Genomic DNA, 21,203 nt, shown 5'->3' on the forward strand with positions numbered 1-21,203 from the left:
AGTGCATTGTTGTTTAATGCAGAACGCGAATCACATTAGTAATGAGACTCAAAGTGGCACAGCTGAAAACCTAATGGAGATCAGACCCGCCAGCCAGCGGTAATTCCATATTCTGTTCCACTTGCATCCAAGTTCTTGTTTGGATATGCATTTGTATATATGATGAGCACTTCAATGCTCAATGCAGATAATGGAGAATGGAATCGGATCTGATCAGATTATTAACCAGACAAATCAAAATGAGGTAATTCCTTACCTTCATACCGCTTCCATATTCACATGTGTTCTGCAAGCTCCTAATAGGGTCCTGTACACCAGGTCATCTGGTTTAAATGGCTTAGAATCAATAAGCTCTTTTGCTTTGTTAAGCTGCCTAGCCCTTCCATACAGACGAATGCCACATGCATAGTGCTCCATCTGGAGAGGAATTCTGTTCCTAGTTTCCATTGCGTCGATAATTTCTGAACCTTCGTCTACTAGGCCAACATAGCTTTGTTTTAGTTAATGGAAGCTTTATTACCCCCGTCCTCTGCTTGGATTAGGCCAATCAAGGTAACATGATCCAAAGGAACCTTAAGTTCCAGTATCTCATTGATTTCGAATCCAGATTGATGTCAGTTATTGCTTCAGAGGCAATTTTCCATCTGGACAAGACTACAGAGTTGCTAGGCCCCTTTGGAGAGGGTGGGATGATGGCAACACCCACGTCTTACATGGATGAGGGTGGGTAACAAGACTACAGAGTTGCTTCATCTTAGAGTAAACGCCTGAAGATGCAAGAGTCATGATCCACACCTGCAATCGGATGGCAGGATCGTCTCTGATTATGATGAGAAGGCTACTCCAGGGTTACTACACCGAACTGCTAGGGACAAAGGTTTACTGACTTGCAATCATAAACTGGGAATATCATTAGTTTGCGTTGGGCTGATCTGCAAGAACCTCGACGATGCTTTTACACTCCAATAGCTGCAGGAAGCCACCTTCCCTATGCCCAAGAAGGCACCTGATCCGGACAGCTTTACTGGGGTGTTACATACAGAACATGTCGGGTTGTGGTCTAATTGGATGCATTCGCTGCTAGGTATCAAATGTTCAACCTTAGAGGAAAGCATGGAACCGTCTCATTTGTTTACCCACATCGCTCTCATTCCTATTAAGGACATTGCTCTCAATACTTCTGACTACCAGCAGTTAACTTGATAACACAACACGACGAAGATACTTTGGGCAAGATGTTTGCTTACCGCCTTGCTCCATATCTGAACTGTTCAGTATCATCAAACCAGAGTGCCTTGGTAAAGGTGAAAAAAATACAAAACTATTTCTTGTATGTGCAAAACATGGTTCGATAATTCCTTTGGTCCAATCATACTATGATGTTCCTTAAGGTTGATATTGCAAAGACGTTTGACTCAGTGGAGTGAGATTAACTTCGAGAAGACTGCAGCATATCGCAAGATGCATGCACATATTCTAGGGGAAAGTGGAGACCTTACCTTGTAAATACCTGGAACTGCCTCTCAGCACGAGAAGGCCTATACGGCTGGAGATAGAGCCTCTGCTGGATGCAATGGTGTCAAAACTAATGGGATGGAATTATTTAGGCAGGTAGGAGTTCTTGTCAGTTCAGTGCTGTCATCAGCTATATCCTCCACTGGTCTCCTCTCGATCAAATGGGCAGTGAAAAGGATGGATAAGGCGTGCAGATACTTCTCTGAAAGGCAGATGAATTGGCAAATGGAGGCTACAACATTTCAGATAAAGTTGGTGTGCCAAATAAATTTGGCGTCCCAGGGGGCCAAAAGCATAACTTCCCTCAGCCATGCTCTTTGCTTACACTGTCCGGTTTGAATAGGGTGGTTCCTGTAGGCTTGGGATGTGCAAGCAACTCTATATGATGCCTTTGACAAGGTGTTTTTGAAGGCCTCCACGAAGATCACTCTTGGCAATGGCAAATTCAAACTTCTGGGCAAACAAGTGGTTGGATGACAAATCTCCCTAGGAAATGGCGCTTGGCTAGCAAGGCTCGATAAATGAAGTGTCAGCCATGAATATAAACATAGGAGGACTAGATTGATTTTCTGAATCTCCAGAGATTGGTTCACGTGCAACTGCAAGATGAACAAGACAACATTTATTGGATTTGGTCTCCCGACGTCCTGATGGTGACCATGTGTGCTGCCTTTGCAAAAGAGGTTTTGTCAGACCGGAAGAGGAACACTACTGTGACGGCCTGAACATTTGGAATGAGGACAGTAGGAGGATTTAAAGGATCAATTGGTACACGTCATTCAACATGATGTCTGGTTGTTCGACAAAGCCAAAAAAAACACACACAGTTTTGTCGTTTTCTTTATTGCTGGGGCTTCTTTTTGCTTAGATTAGTTGTGCACTATTAGCAATCATGTTTGCAGAGATCTCGGGTTGACTGGTTGCAGGCAGGGGATAGAAATACTGCTTTCTTTCGTAGGAAAGCCTCTTGGAGAGCAAAAAAGAATAAAGTGTTGCGGCTTCTTGACTCAAGTGGCAATCTAACGGAAGATAATGAAGAAATGCAAGGTATAGTGGGGAATTTCTTTAAGGAGCTGTACCAACAGGATATGAGTGTGATCCTGAGATCATTACAGATGCCATCGAAGCTAATGTGTCTGCTGTCATGAATGTGTTCTTTGCCAGCCTTTCACTGAAGAAGAGGTGAGCGATGTTTTCAGATTGGGCCGTTGAAGGCCCCGGGCCCGGATGGATTCTCTGCCAGATTTTTCCAAAGGCATTGGGCCGTCTGTAAGGAGATTGTTGAGGGTGTGCTGAAATTCTTCGACACCGGCTGGTGAATGACACAACCATTGTCCTAATTCCCAAAAAAAAAATCCAGAAAATGTGAAGGACTTTTAGGCCCATCGGTCTATGCAACCTTATTATTGTTACTGAATGTCTGGTTAACAGATTAAGGCCCATCCTGTCTGAGATTATTGGTAATACCCAAAGTGCGTTCATTCCTGGCAGGATGATTACGGACAATGCAATCATTGCCTTTGAGTGCATTCAAGCAATCCAGAAGGGATCTGCGGCAAACAGAAAATATTGCGCTTTTAAATTGGACTTGGTGAAAGCGTATGACCCTGGGGACTGGGGCTACCTGGAAAAGGTCCTCTGCAAAAATGGATTTGCTGACAAATGGATACAATGGATCATGCCCTGTGTCAAGAGAGTCCGGTATTTTCTGTTAGATTTAATGGTTAGCTCCTGGATCAGTTCATCCCAAGCCGTGGTTTGCGCTAGCGTGACCCACTGTTATCTTTCTTGTTCTTGTTTGTTGCGGAAGGCCTGTCTTCGCTGCTGTCCACAGAATGCGTGATGGCCATATCGGCAGCCTTAGGATATGTAGGAATGCCCCAAGAATTACTAAGCTGCTCTTCGCAGATGACAGCTTACTCTTCTTCAAAGCAAATGATGATCAAGCTCTGAGAATTAAAAGAATCCTAGATGATTATGAGAGGGGGACTGGCCAATTACTGAGCCCTTCTAAATGCTCGCTTCTCATAGGGCCAAAGTGTTCCAATCAGGACAGTGTACCGTGAGAAATACTCTGAATGTGTACTCTCTGGCCTTTGATGAAACTTACCTGGGTCTGCCGATTCCAGAAGGAAGAATGAAGAATGGCAAATTCCAATCGATTAATGATAATATTGGGAAAAAGCTAACTGACTGGTCCGAACGTTTTCTCTCTTCTGCTGGGAAAGAAGTGTCGATTAAATCCGTCATCCAAGCAATCACCACCTATACTATGAGTGTTTTTAAATTCTCCTCGGGCTTGTGTGAAAGCTCAATGCAGCAGACATGTGTCTGAAACCAACTCTGGCGAAAAAGTGAGTGGAGGGACAGCTGGATCCCTAAAGGTGTTCAGAAAACTCCCACTAACTCGACACGCTCAAGATTAAGATGGGTTTCAAGTTTAATTTTGCCAGACACCAAATTCTGGAATGAACCCCTGATCCGGTCTGTTATGCAACACCACGACGCGGAAGAGATTCTCAAGATTCGCCTACCTGATTATTCTGGGGACGACTTTGTTGCGTGGTTTCCGGAAAAGTTTGGCAATTTCATGGTAAAGAAGTGCGTATAAGCTTGCTCTTTACCTGCAAAATCTTGATTCCCAGACCGGATCCAGTTCGAGTCCTGGCGGGGATCGTAGCCTCTGGAATCTGGTTTGGAAGGCGCTGGTGCCGCCTAAAGTCAGGGTGTTTGCCTGGAAGTTGGCTACTAATTTGCTGGCTGTTCAACAATCTAGAAGCAGTAATGACGCAATTTTCCGAAAAGGAGTCAAATCAATAGATGCCTCTGTGAAATTCCTGTTGTCTGTCCCTGATGACCTTGATTCTCTGAAAAATGGCCAGTGGATGGTGGAAGGATACTGTTCCTTGTCCGACAACAGCGACCACTAGTGCTTCCCCTTTGCGTACTAAGAAGTGGGAACCTCCTGCCCCTGGCTCTGTCAACTGAACACAGATGCAAGCTTCGTTGCAGGTGAGGATGCGGCCTCATGGGGTGCTGTGGCGATGGATCATGATGGCCGGGAGGTCTTCTCTGCTTGCGGACGCCTCCTGGGAGTGGAAAGTGCAACTGAAGCTGAAGTGCTTGCCTGTCGTGAAGGCGTCCGTTTTGTAGTATAGAACCTGAACACGCTGTTCTACCTGTAGACCGACTGTCTAGATGTGTTCAAAGCACTGAAGTCCAAAGATTGAATTAAAGCCTGTTGGTTTGAAGTCATTGAAGAAACGAGACTTCTGCTCCTTCAGGCCCAGGTCGGAGGAATTGCGAAGGTGGCGCGTCCCCAAAATATTGGGGCCCATATTCTGGCTCAATTTAGTCGTGCTCATCTATCTGGGGTTTTCCCCGCTCCCTCCGAGGTGTTGAGAGATATTGTAAAGGCTTGTAATGGTTTTGATGTGGATTAATGAATGGAGATAAGTGATTATCAAAAAAAGAAAAAGAAAATAATGTGCACATCCAACAATAATGTGCAATTAGTTAGGTCATATCCTGGCAAAGTTTGTAGTCATAAGTGGTTGGTGATTTAATTTGATACATTTTACACTTGATCAGTGCATTTCTTTTGTGACTTCTATAAGTTGGAGGAATGACAATACGTTTTACCTATCTCTAGGCTGAAAGAGATGGGGAACAGTCAAGTGGACAAGGGGTTGCAAATACTGGTGGACATATTCCAGTCGTTCTTTCTGTTCCTCGAAACTATCAAGGTATGTACTCTTCTGATAAGCTTTCAAAATACATTTCGAACTATAAGGTACACATGGAAGATATTTTCTTCAACATAGCCCTTGTTTGTATTACCTTTCTATTAACCATTCATGAGTAAATATTTGGACCAGTTAACAATTTTTTCGCTTAATAGTATGAGGTATCATAGTCATTTGCCTTCATTTTTTGCCTGATAATAGTTGCAGTGACATGCCTTATAATTTCTTCAAATAATATTTTGAGATAACTGCTATTAATACAAAAATGATGTATATTTTGAGATAAGCACATTTAAGTAACTCATTGGATACATTCTTTTAATTATGCATCAACAAAAGTGCATTTAGCTAGTAAACCCAAACAACAGTAGTCCGAGTTGGCGTCCACCTCAATTTTTTCAATTCTGAGATTGCAGGAAGTTTAACTCTGCAAGATTCTGGAGACCATCGGTTCCTGAGAGCTGAGGACCTAAGAGTATCTGTTAATGCAAATGTTTCATGGATGAGACGAAATCAGATTTTGGCGCTGTTAAAGAACGCCGGAATATTCCAGTTGAGCTTCAGTGAGTTACCTGATTTTACACAGACATGCCGCAGGCCTGTCATTACTATAGCAACAGAAGCACTTGGGGAAGTTGCAATGACAACCGAGTATTCTTCAACTCTCAAAATACTAAAAGAACGTGGCCCTAGAAAGTTAAAGGTATGCTACTTACAGAATGGTTTTTTGTTCCTTTCTTTTCTCATTTGCAGTTTCGTTTTTCTTATTGTCCAGCTCATTTGTTATATTAGATTGCTGGAGTTATCATAGATTGTCATGAAGTGAAAGGGGACCGGTGGGGCCGAAGGCGCTACACTATCGATGGCAGGGTCCATGTGCTGGAGTGGACGGCTAAAAGAATTCCACAAGAGGTACAACTACAACTCTATGCATACCTGACTCAGCATTTAGTTTTTACAGGGATGTTTCCTCGTCCATGTTATTCACAAACTTGTTAGTCAAAATAAAAAAGATAACTTGATATACTGTAATGCATGCCTGGGGTACTTTGACAGACACTGCTCTGGATATTTGTTTATCATGTGATTGGTACAGGGGCAGGGGCAGCGCACGGTTAGAACCAGAAGTACGTCGTACGCAAGGCTAGTGGAATCGAATGAGAGTGTGATTGAATCCAACGCGAGGCTAATGGAATCCAATGCCAGTGTGGTGGCATCCAGTGCAAGTCTGGTGGCGTCGAACGAAAGACTGGAGACCGCAATGACACTCCTTCTGGAATGCGGCAGGGACCTTATTGACCGCCTTGTAGGTCTCAACAGAACTGATTTGTGCAGGATAAAACGGAACCGGACAGTCCAAAATATACACGGTACTATTTGAGTTGGATGGGATGAAACACAAGGAACCTGACAGTCTGAAACCGAGCTGGCATTTTCTATACTTTAGTTGTATATATAGGTAGATGGTACGAGTATTCTTGGCAGTAGAATACTATCAATCGTTCCTTTTTTTTCTCTCTTTGTAAGTGCCGTTTTTACCTGAAACAACTAGATAACATAGTATGCTATTTTTGGGCACCGGAGTGCACACACCAAATCAACATAGCCTGCATCTGCTTATTTCATTTTTATGGTTGGACTTCAGCTATGTGAATAAATTGCATCACTTCCTGGAACAGCAGGCCGTGTGAGTGTGAACATCCCAGCGATCTAACCGATGGGCACGCTAATCCCAGGCCTAGGACGGGCGTTGATGCTTTATGTGCCGTACGCTCTCCGGTTAACTCGCATGGGCGAAATTTCTCACCAAATACAAGCGACTAATTCGTAAGGTAGATATTTGCCACCAGAGTTACATCCGCGCTTTCATCGGAAGCTAGGGACGGGGGCGCGCCCAGCGCGCCCTACTGGGACGAAGCTTGATTTTTTATCATTCAGTCAGCTTGATTTTTACTCTTTAAAGGGAATGGTAGAATCGAGAGGCCTGTCGGTTGGATCGTAGCTGTCAGGCTGGCCGGAACCTTCATTTTTTTTGCCCATTTTAGTTTAAATGAGAAATCATGTCCAAAAAAGCTAATCGAGAAGAAAAGAAGAGAATGCTCCGGCTTCAAGTACCAGTTCTGAAATTTTCTTATCTACAAAGTGATATGTTCATTTCAGGCTTATACAATGATGGATAGAATCACAACCTTGGTAACTATTACCACCATGGAGGGGCGAAAACAAAGGCAAAAGTTACTGCTAAAAGGGAGTGACCACACTCGTCACTTCTTCACTTTCATGCAAAGCCTAACAATCATTGCATCTATTGCTACTCATTGCATCGATGTATATAACTGTAGAAGCCCTTGCTCTCCTCATGTTCAATGACGGTCAGGTTTGTTCTGGTACTTTTAGTTGTATATCTCTCTCTCTCACTTCTCCCTCTTCCAAGCCCTTTAGATGACTTCCCACCATGTATGTGTGTAGTGCAGTAACAACAATTTATAAATACCAAAAAAATATCCAATAATGGTATTGCCTCAAATGCAATAGTGAACAGAAGTTTTAAGCAAGAGATAGATACACACTCCTATATGCAATTGTTCAGCGGATCACTGAATCATTTGATGAACGAAAAAAGATCACTTCATTAGCTGTGAAGTTTATTTAAGTGAAATTGGCACATGAATGGTGACGCTGCTATCATGTAAAAATTAAAAGTCAAAGTGACGCTGCTACAGCTGCAAAGAGACCATGCATAATACTTGGCAATATGTGTAGACTACCACAGGAGTAGTATCTAGTATCTACCAGGTGAGAGTAATATTATATGCAACGAGTGTCACTTTGACTATAAGCAAACCAGTGTTGACTATAAGCAAACCAGTGTCACTTTGACTATACGAAAATGCTTAAAAAGGTCGACCCGTGTGTTGTGTCGCTCGTTTTAATTCAATCAACGATTTCGAGATGCTACAGCTTGCAAGTTTGGACAAAATTACATAGAATAGTTTGGTCGGTCCTATACAGCCAATGCACATGTTTGACAGAAAGAATACAGTAAAGCTCTCAAAATTGCAAAAAATGTACTCCATATAGGGAGTTCAATTATCAGTATCCAACAGATTTCTAGCCTTCCTACCTGGTAACAGGATCAAAGAGTTTTAATTAAAAAATAGGAACCACTAAGAGATCACATCCAACAGAGTTATCTGGATCGAAGCACACTAAGATCTGTAAATGCCATTTCAACTGAGAATGAGTGTACCGGGGAATATGAAGTGCATTACCTCACAGGAGACACTATACAGGTTAAATAGCTTCCGTGTTGGAACATAGGTGAGGGCCGATCACAGAACAGAATGATGGATATTCACATGGGGTAACAAAATTTACAAATCCTGCGAAATATGAAAAGACATCACAAACTTTTCAAATACTACATCACATCTGTTGTCACCCACTGATTAAGCAAGAAATTTAGATGCAAGAAGACTAATAGGACAACTGGATAAAGGCAACATATATTACAGCTGAACATGTGTTTTTCAACAATAGACTACAGATAAAACTGAACATATATGTGAAAAAGAAACGCAGATGTGCAAGAAAGAACAAATGGACTTCCCAAAGAATTATCCATCTCATCTTACACATGCAAACATAGGAAAGCAAAAGCTAACTGCTATAGAAGCGTAAGAAATCTCATTTCAATCCCTCATCATCTCTGTAAGCTTCTACAAAATTTTAAGCATGAACTGTAAAAGCATTATATGTTAAAAAGGCAGAACAACAGGAGACTAGAAAATAAATTTACTTATCAAATTGTAGCATAAGAGATCTTCATGACAAGAGAAGACACATTAGAGTGAAATGCTATGAAAGTTAAAAATTCCTAAAGGAATTAAATTATTTAACTCAGCAAAGAAAATAATACAACAATTTCAATATACACCACCTTGAACTGGTCATGAATGTACCTCACTTGACCTCTCATGAGTAATAATACCACACCCAACATTTTGCTTCTTTAATGCCTTTATTGCCAAAATCAGCAAACGTCCGGCCAGAGTAACCATCAAGATCAAGATGATATAACTAAAAAGTAGCAATAGCAATAATGGCAATCTGCCAGACAATAGGGAAAAAAATCTAAATAAACAAAATTATTCTCTTTTATAAAAAAATGTTGCATTTTAGAAGCCAATAATAATAATAATATGCAACGGGCCAGAGAAGTTACGTTGCAACAAATTAACTTGGTTAAGGATGAGAAAATTAAGAAACCTGATAGAGGAGCTTGCATGAGCATGACCTTACGTCCCAGGACATACTCTTTCCTGATAAATAGAAGAAAGAGACCGCTGAAATTAACTTGCTTAAAGAGAAAGTGTTTATTAACTGTGCTGATGAAAGACTAGAATTTATTTTTTCTAAGTTCACCGATAAACCTATGCAAAGAGAACCTTTATTTACGGATCAGGTGGAAGATTTTATTTATGTAGCCATCCCTTCAGCGGACGCGGTGGAGAAGTGTCTACTTAACCAAGAAGAACCGTTTGATACGGAAGAAAGAGAGAGGTTAGAACAATTATTTTCACAACATCTATCAATTCTGAAACTTAACAGTCCACCAGATAATTTAGGAGTACCACCTCCACCAGAAAAACAGCCAAGCTTTGAATTATAACCTTTGCATGATCATTTGTTATTATCAGTGCTAACTTTTCAGCCGGAGAAGAAAAGAACTTATTAAAAGTTTTGACAGCCCATACGCCAGCTATTGGTTATTCTCTTGATGATGACTTGAAAGGTATAAGTCCAACTTTATGTATGCATAAAATTAATCTTGAAGAAGATTCAAAACCTGTGGTTGGTCCTTAACACCGCTTGAATCCCAAGATGAAGGAAGTGGTAACAAAAGAGATATTAAGTTTAACTAGCAGAGTGGCCTTGCGTTGCTATGGATAATGGAACAATTAGAAAATAGTAACAAAATACTATTCGTACAAAAACATTGACCACTATTGTCTTTCTCGTAGGCCTAGGCATCTAGCCCACGGCCAAACTTTTTCTGAGTGTGACTCTCAGCAAAGCCACACGGAACTCTAGAAATCGTGAAGAATTTATTTCATCAAACTCTGGGATTTCTCCCCATTCCGACCAATTCACTCACGTCTGTTTGCCAGGGGGGTCTACCCAGGGTCAAACCCTCAAGTTGTTAGTAGAAATCCTGGTCCTGGTCAGAGACCACTGTGTTCGCGCCAGCGGTCCAACAAAGAGGCGAAGTAGTGGTGTCTTTCTTTCCATTACGAACGGCACGCTTCGCCTGCTCCCTCCCCGTGTCCATTAGCGCTCCTGTCCAGAGCGGACACCAATCGAAGTGAACGTGCAGCAGATCGCTGACGTGGCATCATCCCGACCGTGAGATTTTCATCTCTATTTTTTTTCTTGTACTATATGTATTTTCTCTCCTCTGTCGATCTCTCTGCTCTGCCTCTGCTGCCACACGGGGCCTCCCTCTGCCTAAGGCCACCGTCCCCAAAGACCTCGCAAGTCGGTGGAGGAATGGAACGACCAACAATCGATTCGGCCCTGACCTTTTCCGAGCCCTGGATTGATTCTGTCGTCACCTAATCAGCGTTCCTGCGATTAGAGATGTAGAATTTGGAAGTTGGAACCAGGCGGTCAGATGGACTCATGAAGTCGTGTTCGTGCGTGCATGAGAGTTACAGACCACGAGAGATCAACGGAAAAAGTCTAAATAAAACATACTCACTCCGTACGGAATTACTTGTCATTCATTTAGTACAAAACTCTGTATTAAATCTGGAAAATAATATGGGTTGGAGAAAGTATCTTAAATAGCCAATCGTATATATAAAGCAGCTTAGCAAACTATGGGCTATTTTTTTACTGTAAATTAATACATCCATCCTCATCATAGAGAATTATTATCATAATGTCTGTATTTAGAGAGGGAATTAGCATAGAATTAATTTGAAAAACAAACATGACATTATCAACAATCAGTAGAGAAAAAATAGACTAAAGTCTCCCTGTCTAGTGTCTTCGATCCCCCTTTGGTGCCGGAAGTGCTGCCGCTCGCCGCCGCAGCCACACTTCTCGCTCCAGTGCCCTTTCCACGAGCTCCCTCAACCTCGTGCTCTTCTCTCCTTTGATGCGTTTTCTGGCCTGATTTGTTACGGATTTCAGGATCCTCCCCTCGAAGTTCTGCCTCCCGAGTTCGTGATTGGAGTTGTTCCCCATCGGCCACGGCAGCGTGTCACTGCTGCTGGATCAACTGCCGTGACACCTGAAGCCATGGCAACTACTGAAGCAGGGGAACACGGTGAGGAGGAGGCAGCTGGGAGCATGCCAAGGACTGAGTCAACATAGGTGTGCTGGGAAGACTAGTTGGCCTTTTGGGACCCACTGTCGGTGTGTGTGTGCGGGTGTGGTTATAAGCCCAGTCTGTACTATGTTTGGTATCGAATCTGAAATAGAAACAAAATTGCTGAAGCTCTCACCTTTGCTTCTTCCTCTTCTCTTCTCCACTTCGTCTGTTCTCTCCTCCCACTGCTGAATGTATCTTGGATGTTCACCCTGCTTCGCGTAGGTGTGACATTTGGTATCAGACTTGGTCGATCCGCTTGGGTTGCGCAAAACGTTCTTGATCTATGCTGGTAAATTGTCCGTCCGGTTCCTGATTGCTCTAGGGCTTGATTGGGGTAAAATCCCGCCACCGGCGTCAGCAGGATTCAGAGCGCGCACCAACGGCGCCGTTCAAGCCTACTGGGCAAACCACCCACATCGTCAACCTCATGGAGGAGCAGACCAACAAGGTCATGGCGGCGCTAGAGACGCTGACCAAGGAATTGAAGGAGATGGGAGTCCGCATGACCGGCATGGAGACCACGGTGGGTTCGCTTCAAACTTCCGTCGATTCGCTACAGACTGATGTCCAGAAGTCTCAGAAGAACCTTGAGATGGCCATGACTACCGTGGGATCTGTCGAACAGGAACAAATCGCCATGGGGCGGAGCGTGCAGCAGCTGCAGCGGGCTTCACCACCTACGGCGGCATCGCTGCCCATCAACCGGACCGGGCTTCCTACCGGACCACCTCTCCTCGCGGGCTCAGGAGTTCTGGGACCCAACGCCACAACCGTGCAACCACCTCCGACCGCTCCGGTCGGCGCAGCGGGGGCTTCGGCCGCTGCGACCACAACTCAAATCCCCGGACACGACACTTCTCACACTGCAAAGGTAACAAATCATGAGCTCCGCACTGATTTGGCGTACAGTAGCGAAGTAGAGCAGCATGGGAGACGCAACATGCCCAAGATGGATTTTCCTAAATTTTCTGGTGTTGATGCTCGCATTTGGATTGATCAGTGTAACACTTATTTCCTGCTGTACAACATACCTGAGGGGTTCAAAGTGTCAGCTGCCACCATGAATTTTATTGAGCCTGCTTCACATTGGTATCATTCCCTTAAACTGGAGCACCCTTATCTCACTTGGGATCAGCTGCAAGCTGCAGTAGTGGCAGAATTTGAGGTGAATACATGCAGAGATTAGAGAATTGTGCCAGTTGAAACAAACTGGGTCTGTAGCTGATTATAAACGCCACTTCGAGCAATTGGTCTATCACATTAAGCTCTATGATGCTAAAGTTGGAGGCATGATGTTGGTCACACAATTTATTGCCGGGCTCAAAGGTGCACTAGAGTGTTACATGCCGGAATCAGTCTCTATGGCAGCCACAATTGCTCTTTTGCAGGAGGGCGTCTTGTCTCGTGCTAAGCAACAGATTGAGGCACAACTGACTAACCGACCGGCACATACCTTTCAGCATAGGAAGGAAAATAGAACCAAAGGCCGTGGTCCTGATGTGTGGAAGGCTCAGCAATTAAAGGAATATAGGCGAACCCATGGGTTGTGCTATCAATGTGGGGAGAAATATATTTCGGGCCATCAATGTACCCCTCCAGCCCAAGCTCAACTGAAAGCTATGGATTTAGTTTCAGATTCTTCCTTTTTGTCCGATGCGATGTTGAATGCAGTGATGGACGCTGAATTGAGCAACAGTGATGATGAGGCTGCTCTATTGTCAATTCATGCTATGGCTGGTACCCAGGGCGAAGAATGCTTGCAGCTTCGTGCTTTGATAGGAAATCAAGTCCTCCCACTGCTGAATGTATCTTGGATGTTCACCCTGCTTCGCGTAGGTGTGGGGCGTAGGGGACGGGACGACACGGGCTGGGGGCAGGGTGGGCCGCGGTGGTTGAGGAGAGAGGTTTTTTTTTCTAAGGAACGATTTGGCTTTATTGATTTAAGAGACAAAGTACAAAAGATCGATACACGAAATAACACAGATAACAAAGATACTCAACAAAACTAAAATCTTCATTGTAGTCCTTCGAAGTAAACTTCTCTCGATTCATCCTTTGCATCCTGATGCTTCTCCATGTATTCGTTGACAAAATTGCAGAATACCATGCTTGCACAAGCTGAACTAACTTCAGAGGTTTTGAAAAGCCGCATGAGCCGCCCACCTCAAACGGTGAGAACTTAGGATCATTAAACGCACCATGGCCGAGGTCATACCCCTTCTAAAACTGCTTCTCCGTCGATGAATCAACGAGGAAAAAGACCAAAAACACAAAAAGACGTGCCATGAGAACCACTGACTCCATGATATAGGTTGTAACGCCTACACCAAAACGATGAAGGAGCCAGGACACTAATCTTCTAGACGACAGCGTTTCCATTGCCAAGACGCCACCGAGAAGCACACAAAAACCTAACAAAAAAAGGTAGCAAAACTTGATGCCAGACATTGATCCGTGGTTCCCCTCGTCTCTTAAGGCCAGATCGGCCGTGAGAGATGAGGGAACCGTTGGAGATTGAATCTTCCTCGAAGACGACGGTGGCGGCTAGGGTTTTCTTAACGGGAGTCTTCAGATCGGTTGAGGAGAGAGGTGGTCGCAGAGGAGGAAGTATACGTGGCTATCGGGCCGGGCTGGCCCCAACTAAACGGGCCTAGCCCAGGCACGGGCCCCCCAAGCCCGACAATAAAGGGGCCGGGCCGAGCCGGCATGTTAAGGAAATCCTTAGGCCCAGGAGCGGCTCCAGGCACGACTCGGGCCGGCCCGGCCCGGTAAGGCCCGACGGGCCTCATGAAAGCCCCTCGGCACCGACCGGCCCAGTTAGCCCTGCGGCCTCTTTTTTGTCCATCCAACCAAAAAATGGTTCAAAATTGTCTGCTGTGCATCCCTTACAAATGTGCTTGTATGGTCCGGTGGTTAGCATGTGGAGTGATGAAGGGGGAGGTCTTGTGTTCGAGTCACCAAGGCTTTAATTTTTATTCCTCCTCAAACAGTTGAGGTATATTTGGATTTTAGAAAAAATAAAATCGCTAAACGGGCCGGGCCGGGCCGGGCCAGCCCGTCAGGCTTGAGGCTCAGGCACGGCACAGGCTGTTATTCGGCCCGAGTTGATAAGTCCGGCCCGATAGCCACCTATAGGAGGAAGGCAGAGCGAGAAGCCGAGGGGAAGGGGATATGGGCTCCAACCGGTCACTGCGGGGGCGTGCGCGGGTGACGTACGGGCAACGCCACGGTAAGCAAGTACTCCCTCCGTCTCATATTAAATGCCGAAATATTACATGTATCTAGACGCCGAAGTGCTTAAGGGGTTGTTTGGATCACGCCCAGCATGGCCAGCCAAAGTTGGCATGCCAACGATTTGGCAATGGATTTGACAGCCACCGGTTCACCATCGCGTGGGCGTGAAATTAGAACGTGGTAACCAAAAAAATTGGCTTAGCTGCAAATTTATGGCGCTGATCCAAACGGACACCAAGGCTGTCAACGACCAATTTTTTGGTAGGGCGAGCGATGGCTGCAATCCAAACAGCCCCTAAGGGCACTCCCAATGCACCGTATCTTAGCATGCCACCTAAGCAAAAATCTGATGTGGCACCTTATTTAATGAAGAAAGAGAGAGCCATGGTATCTTAATCTAGATACAACTCTTAACGTTGAAGGCAAGAAAAATCATAATTGCTCTCTCACAAAACATAATAAATGCGAGAATGTTCAGATACAACACTATTCCCTCCATTTCTTCAAGGTTGGCATATTAGTTTTCATTAAGACAAGGCTTTGACCACAAATTACTATATTAAAGTGTGGTTTATATGACATGAAACCACAAGTATCATGAAGTACATTTGATAACGAATCTAGCGATACTAATTTCATGTCATATAAACCACACCTTTGACATAGTAATTTGTGATCAAAGGCTTGTCTTAATGAAAACTGGGAAGTAGTATACAAAGCATTGGAGGAATTGTATCTAAATGTGTATTTAATGCATAAGATACAATATAAGATACGATGTATTGGGAGTGTCCTAATATGAATGTATCTGTACCAAAAAATAAGATTATGATACATGTAATATTTCGTCACTTAATATGAAACGAAGGGAGTAGCAAACAGACCAAGTCAGGAACGAATAGAGCTCTCCACAAACTGTTACCGGGCATCACTGCACGAAATCGCCTATAAACAGGAGGCTATTGGCTAGACGGCTCATATCGACCCCAGCAGAAATTTACCCGGGGCCTATTCTGTTTGTAGGATTTTGGAATCATACGAATAGGAAAAATAGAAGATTGAGATGTCATACCCCCTTTAGGCCTTATTCATTTCACTGGATTTTTATAGAAAATCTAAAGGTTCAGGATTCCAAAGAAATTTGCACTGTAGATGCATTCGTTTGTAGGAAACAAGCAAATTGATTCTTTAGGAATCTCATTGAATTCATTTGTTTTCGGAGGAAATTGAATCCAACATCTTTTTTCCATAGGAATGAAGTTGGACAATTTCTTAGGATGGCATATGCGACCCTATAACAATCCTAAGTTTTGCTCTTTTCTTATGTTTTGATTTCCTTGAACCGAATGAGCCCTCGACCCTTGAAAATTTTAAATTAAGTCTCCCGTAATATGTAGAATCCTTAGAAATTAGATCAATTTAGAACCCACCTCGATTCCTACCAAACGAATGCGGAAATCCATCGAAGATCCCCAAACGCTGCACTCTGGCAACGAGGAGCCAAACAGCAGCAGCAAACACAGAGAGCGAAAGGCCGTCCATCGGCAAATCAAAGACGGAGATGTGTTCACGCGGCTTTGAACGATCAAAACGATTGAAGTATCAATTTTGTCCTCGTCAGAAACACAACTATTCCCGACAAGCCCCCGTTTACCAATCCCCTGCCCCCCCTTCCCCCTTCGTCCCCCCTGCGGCCGGGAAGATGATGATGACGCGGGCATCGATGGGGGCCATGGAGGGATCCGCGGTGGACGAGGTGGTACGGCGGCTGGTGGAGGGCGGTCGCAGCGGGCGGCAGGTTCAGCTGTCGGAGGCGGAAATCCGGCAGCTCTGCGTCGACGCCAAGCGGGTGCTCCTCTCCCAGCCCAACCTCCTCCGCATCCACGCCCCCGTCAAGATCTGCGGTGATTTGTTGAAAATATCATTTCTAGTCCGATTGCAACCTAGTGAATTTATGAATCACGATGGGATTTAGTACACCTTGGCGACCGTTTGGTGAAATTTTAGGGATATGGAAAAGATGGACGCCCTTAGAAGGGAAGGTCTTCTCTTTATACCATAATGATACTGCCTGATTTGGTCTTCCTAGCCTCCTGGGCGTTATATAAGCATTACTGTTTGCTTACTCGTAGGTGAATTTATGATGAATATGAGATCAAATTGTCTGGATTAGTGGGCTGATGTAGGATTGTTTGTCGATGGGGATGCAAGGGGTGGTCTAGTCTGTTTTCAGCATCCATGTTGTTTGCAGGAGTTGGTGATTTCGTGAGTCGTAATCCTGCTCTTTGTTCTACACAAGCTCTACTAGGGAGGCTGTTTTAATTACTCTGTACACGTTTGTTTTACAAATGTCCTCTCCAATTCTGCTCATAGCTACTGTAGCAAAATGGCCAAAGGGTTCAGGCCTGCTTACACTGAAACCTAACAAACCAGGTTTGAACAGAGAGAAAGTACCACCTCTAGTGTCCAGTAAGCAGCATCATGCACAACACCCTACCAACGTACCATACTGAAATGACCCAAAATGATAGGAAATTGTGAAGTGTGAACCCTGGGCTACAATACATCAAGATAAACTTTACAGTAAGCTGTAGAGGCACAATCTCCCTACTACCACCCAACTAATCAGCATGCTTCGACATAAAAGACTTGTTGTCAACTTCAATGCGTCTCCACAAAAAGACCCCAAGACACAAAAACACACAGACCAGACACACACAAGGAGAAAGAAGACAACACTAAGTGATCCCGTTAAACAAAGTGAGCCATTCAAGAATGGCAATCCTATTAGCTTCTTTGACTCTAAGGATATGAGTAAGTAAATCCTGCTTAAAATTAACAAGCCACCAGTGAGAAGAGGGGTGATTCCTATCAAAGATAAAATCATTGCGCTGTTTCCAAATATGCCAAGCGGCACAAATGAAGATAAGCATAAACCAGGCCCTCCGAAGGAATTTTGGTAATCGCCGCCCTATGCTCAACCTACACCGTCAGATCCCAGGTTAAACCAATTTTGTTTCAACATGTAGTACTAAAAGAGCAGCTGAAGAAAAGATGGTTGCAGCCAGGGGCAGAGCTACGTTGTACTTGTGGTGTCAGTTGACACCAATGGCTTGCTGCAATCTCTTTGTAAATTAGTAAAACATATCATCCATTTATAAGAAATGACACCAATCAAATGAAGCTGACACCAGTGTTCCTCTGTGCTAGCTCCGCCCCTGGTTGCAGCCTTCGAAAAGGCCCAAGGTGCAGATCCGGCAAGTAGAAGAATTGGATCTATTACAGTGCCACCTATCCATCATGTCCAGAGTATTCAGCTTGTTATTGAGCAGCATCCAAGCAAACACTTTATGCTTAGGAAGTAGTAACACATTTACTCCGCCAAATCAGCTGTCATTTTATTTCAACCATTCCGTGATACCCAGCATGTAGCCCACAGCCTCACAGATTAAAGAAATCCATAAATTTGTTTGTACGCACTCCTCCCAGACCAGGTGAGCGAACACAGCAAACTTCCAGAGGTGACGCGAATGCGCCGCCACTCAATGAAGATTTCCTCGTAGAATACACCACACAAAACAAGAAGTTGGTGAACAAAGAAGATATGGCTTAGATCGTCCTTACCTTCAGAGGACATGACATAATACTCCTTCCCTGGCTAATTCCTATTTCGACCGAACCGCCAATTTGAGTTTGTTCTTGTAGAATTTCCAGAGGATAATCTTGTTTTTTATTGGGATTTATGCAGCCACACATCAACCATCGTGTTACTGGCAACTCATAACCATCGCTTGTCCTGACTTAGGTTCACCTACCAAATTCCATCCTAACATTAATCAACCACCTTTGGTAAATTTGAAAAAAATACATTGATGCCAAATACTGACATGTACAATATGCCTAACTCTAGATACATTATCTGCTATGGAGCTTTGTGAGTACCCAGGTACCATTTTGCGATAAGAGTTCTTTAGGCACAGAGATCAGAGATGAATGGCTCTTTTATTTTAGTTTTCAATTTCCTTTACACGTTTTACAGAAAGTATAGTATTACAAGTTAGATGATGCCTTGCAGGTGATATCCATGGTCAGTTTGTTGATCTGTTGAGGTTGTTTGATTTGGGTGGTTATCCTCCAACTTCCACTTACTTATTCCTCGGAGACTACGTAGATAGAGGCAAACAGAGTTTGGAAACTATATGCTTGCTGCTGGCATACAAAATAAGGTACCCTGACAAGGTTTTCCTGTTAAGGGGGAACCACGAAGATGCAAAAATCAACAGAGTTTATGGTTTCTATGATGAGTGCAAGAGGAGGTTCAACGTACGACTGTGGAAGATATTCTCTGATTGCTTCAACTGCCTGCCTATTGCAGCACTCATTGATGATAAGATACTATGCATGCATGGTGGCCTGTCACCTGAACTGAATGATCTGGACCAAATAAAGGATATTGAGAGACCAGCTGAGATTCCTGATTATGGTCTCCTATGTGATTTGCTTTGGTCTGATCCTAGTCCCCATGGAGAAGGGTGGGGGGAGAGTGACAGAGGTGTTTCGTGTACGTTTGGTGCGGATAAGCTTGTAGAGTTTTTGGAGAAGAATGATCTTGACCTTATTTGCCGAGCACATCAGGTTTGTGAAAGATTAGTCTTATTTGTTGTTTCTCAATTATTGTTATACTCGAGCTTCACCTCAGAATAATTGCATGTATGTAGGTGGTAGAAGATGGTTACGAGTTCTTTGCACAGCGGAGATTAGTGACAATCTTCTCAGCCCCAAATTATTGTGGGGAATTCGATAATGTAGGTGCTCTGTTGAGCATAGATGAAAACCTAATGTGTTCATTTCAAATCTTGAAGCCAACGGAAACAGGCATACCACGTGTAAGGAGATCAATTCCAAATAAGGTAAATCAGCTAGCTTGAATGGGATTCATACGTTATTTTATGTACTCCTACAAGTTGAACCAGTAGAGATAGAATGCTTTGTCATTTCATTACTATGTATGACTAGAGTTTTCGAAAACTAGAAACCATGCTTTACACAATGAAAGAAATTTTGACGATAATGTGTGATGCACTCCAGTAGCCATTAGTTGATATCAGAGAGTGAATTCCTGAAGCTCGCAAGATCTGCTGTGTTTTGCTGGTTCTGCCAATTCTTTCGTACTCCAATCATCCAGCTATCGTTTAGTAATATACAAGAGCTGCACGTCTAAAGTTGCACAGATGATACTACAATAGAGTGAGATAATGATGTAACTGAGGATATTCCTTCAATCAATTTTAGATCAAGAAGGGACTATTCATTCTCTCAACTACTAATACTACTGGACAGCTCTTGAATAAACCATAGGTTTATGGAAACTTCACAGAAGATATAGTAAGTTAATAACCACTGTACATATTCACTAATCTCTTCAGTAACTTCCTTAGTCGAGGAACGTAAGCAAATGACTTGAGCAATAACCTCTAGAAGCTTACAGCTTACTTCATCTAAATTGGCTCGCACGTGTATAAACAGTTAACTTGTGACCATCGTACAGCTATCTACATATGAACTACCCAAGATGCAAATACCTATAGTTTCTACATTGAATAAATTGTCCTGAATGAACTTTCTGGTACTGCATTAGGCTGGAAAAAAGATGGGGAACTACTCAAGATGCAAATACCTACATTGAATAACTTGTCCTGAATGAACTTTCTGGTACTGCATTAGGCTGGAAAAAAGATGGGGGTTTTGGGGGTCAAGCATGACAACTGATTATCTTCATTTTTTACTTTAACAGCCAGCATGTGGGGAAAACTCCTGATCAACATCCAATTCCCTCAATATTATTTTCGTCGGCTCAAAGGGGGCAATCTGATCTATTGTTTAGATCCACCAGCCAATCATCTTGCCCTAATTTCTCTTAATTCCTAAGCATTTGTTTGCTCTGCACTACAAGTTCTTCTGTACAGCATGTTTGTGAGTTGATGTAGCTTTTAACATTTTATATACCATTATTTCTTATTTTCTTTCAGTTTTGGTTCAGGCTACTAATCTATTATTTTAATGCAGTGTAAAGGAAAAGTTTGTTTTTTGTTTCTTTTTATCTGCCATATATTTGTGTCAAAAGAAAGATGATTTTTGGCATTCTGCAACGGAAGCAACCAAACTCGACCATGCATATATAATTTCAAAGTGATCATTGGATCAAATCGAAACAACAAAATGATTAGATGAAAAGTAGTGGACGTCATGCGAGAAATTGATTAAATTTTGTGTTTTGAATTAATTTTTAATTTGTTTGAGAGATGCTCTTGAATTTCAGTCAATATTTA

General features: G+C 43.3%; 2 protein-coding genes across 3 annotated transcripts; both read left to right on the forward strand.

The window, feature by feature from the left end:
• The first annotated feature begins 45 nt into the window (after window positions 1–45).
• LOC106865992 lies at window positions 46–6,850 on the forward strand. 2 transcript variants are annotated; one of them, XM_014898403.2, is made up of 6 exons: window positions 46–99; window positions 188–244; window positions 5,168–5,261; window positions 5,678–5,964; window positions 6,054–6,173; window positions 6,358–6,850. In XM_014898403.2, exons 2-6 carry the CDS (start codon window positions 191–193, stop codon window positions 6,640–6,642), a joined length of 840 nt encoding a protein of 279 aa, XP_014753889.1. In that variant the 5' UTR covers window positions 46–99; window positions 188–190; the 3' UTR covers window positions 6,643–6,850. The 2 variants fall into 2 exon arrangements, 1 of the variants encoding a protein (XP_014753889.1); XR_002962906.1 differs by having other exon boundaries at window positions 71–99; window positions 5,107–5,261.
• Window positions 6,851–16,495: 9,645 nt separating this feature from the next.
• Window positions 16,496–20,969, forward strand: LOC100841528 (serine/threonine-protein phosphatase PP1). The gene is made up of 4 exons (XM_003568852.4): window positions 16,496–16,778; window positions 18,950–19,509; window positions 19,593–19,784; window positions 20,669–20,969. Exons 1-4 carry the CDS (start codon window positions 16,577–16,579, stop codon window positions 20,690–20,692), a joined length of 978 nt encoding a protein of 325 aa, XP_003568900.1. The 5' UTR covers window positions 16,496–16,576; the 3' UTR covers window positions 20,693–20,969.
• The last annotated feature ends 234 nt before the right edge of the window (window positions 20,970–21,203 follow it).

The sequence above is a fragment of the Brachypodium distachyon genome, chromosome 2, assembly GCF_000005505.3.
Source record: "Brachypodium distachyon strain Bd21 chromosome 2, Brachypodium_distachyon_v3.0, whole genome shotgun sequence".
In the NCBI taxonomy this organism is placed as follows: domain Eukaryota; kingdom Viridiplantae; phylum Streptophyta; class Magnoliopsida; order Poales; family Poaceae; genus Brachypodium; species Brachypodium distachyon.

Bases quoted from the DNA above. Each gene is read 5' to 3' on its own strand.
- LOC106865992 (XM_014898403.2), top strand. From the start codon at position 191: ATGGAGAATGGAATCGGATCTGATCAGATTATTAACCAGACAAATCAA. The intron at 245-5,167 runs GTAATTCCTTAC...ACCTATCTCTAG, and splicing joins ACCAGACAAATCAAAATGAG to GCTGAAAGAGATGGGGAACA. The intron at 6,174-6,357 runs GTACAACTACAA...TGATTGGTACAG, and splicing joins CTAAAAGAATTCCACAAGAG to GGGCAGGGGCAGCGCACGGT.
- LOC100841528 (XM_003568852.4), top strand. From the start codon at position 16,577: ATGATGATGACGCGGGCATCGATGGGGGCCATGGAGGGATCCGCGGTG. The intron at 16,779-18,949 runs GTGATTTGTTGA...GATGCCTTGCAG, and splicing joins CGCCCCCGTCAAGATCTGCG to GTGATATCCATGGTCAGTTT. The intron at 19,510-19,592 runs GTTTGTGAAAGA...GCATGTATGTAG, and splicing joins TTATTTGCCGAGCACATCAG to GTGGTAGAAGATGGTTACGA.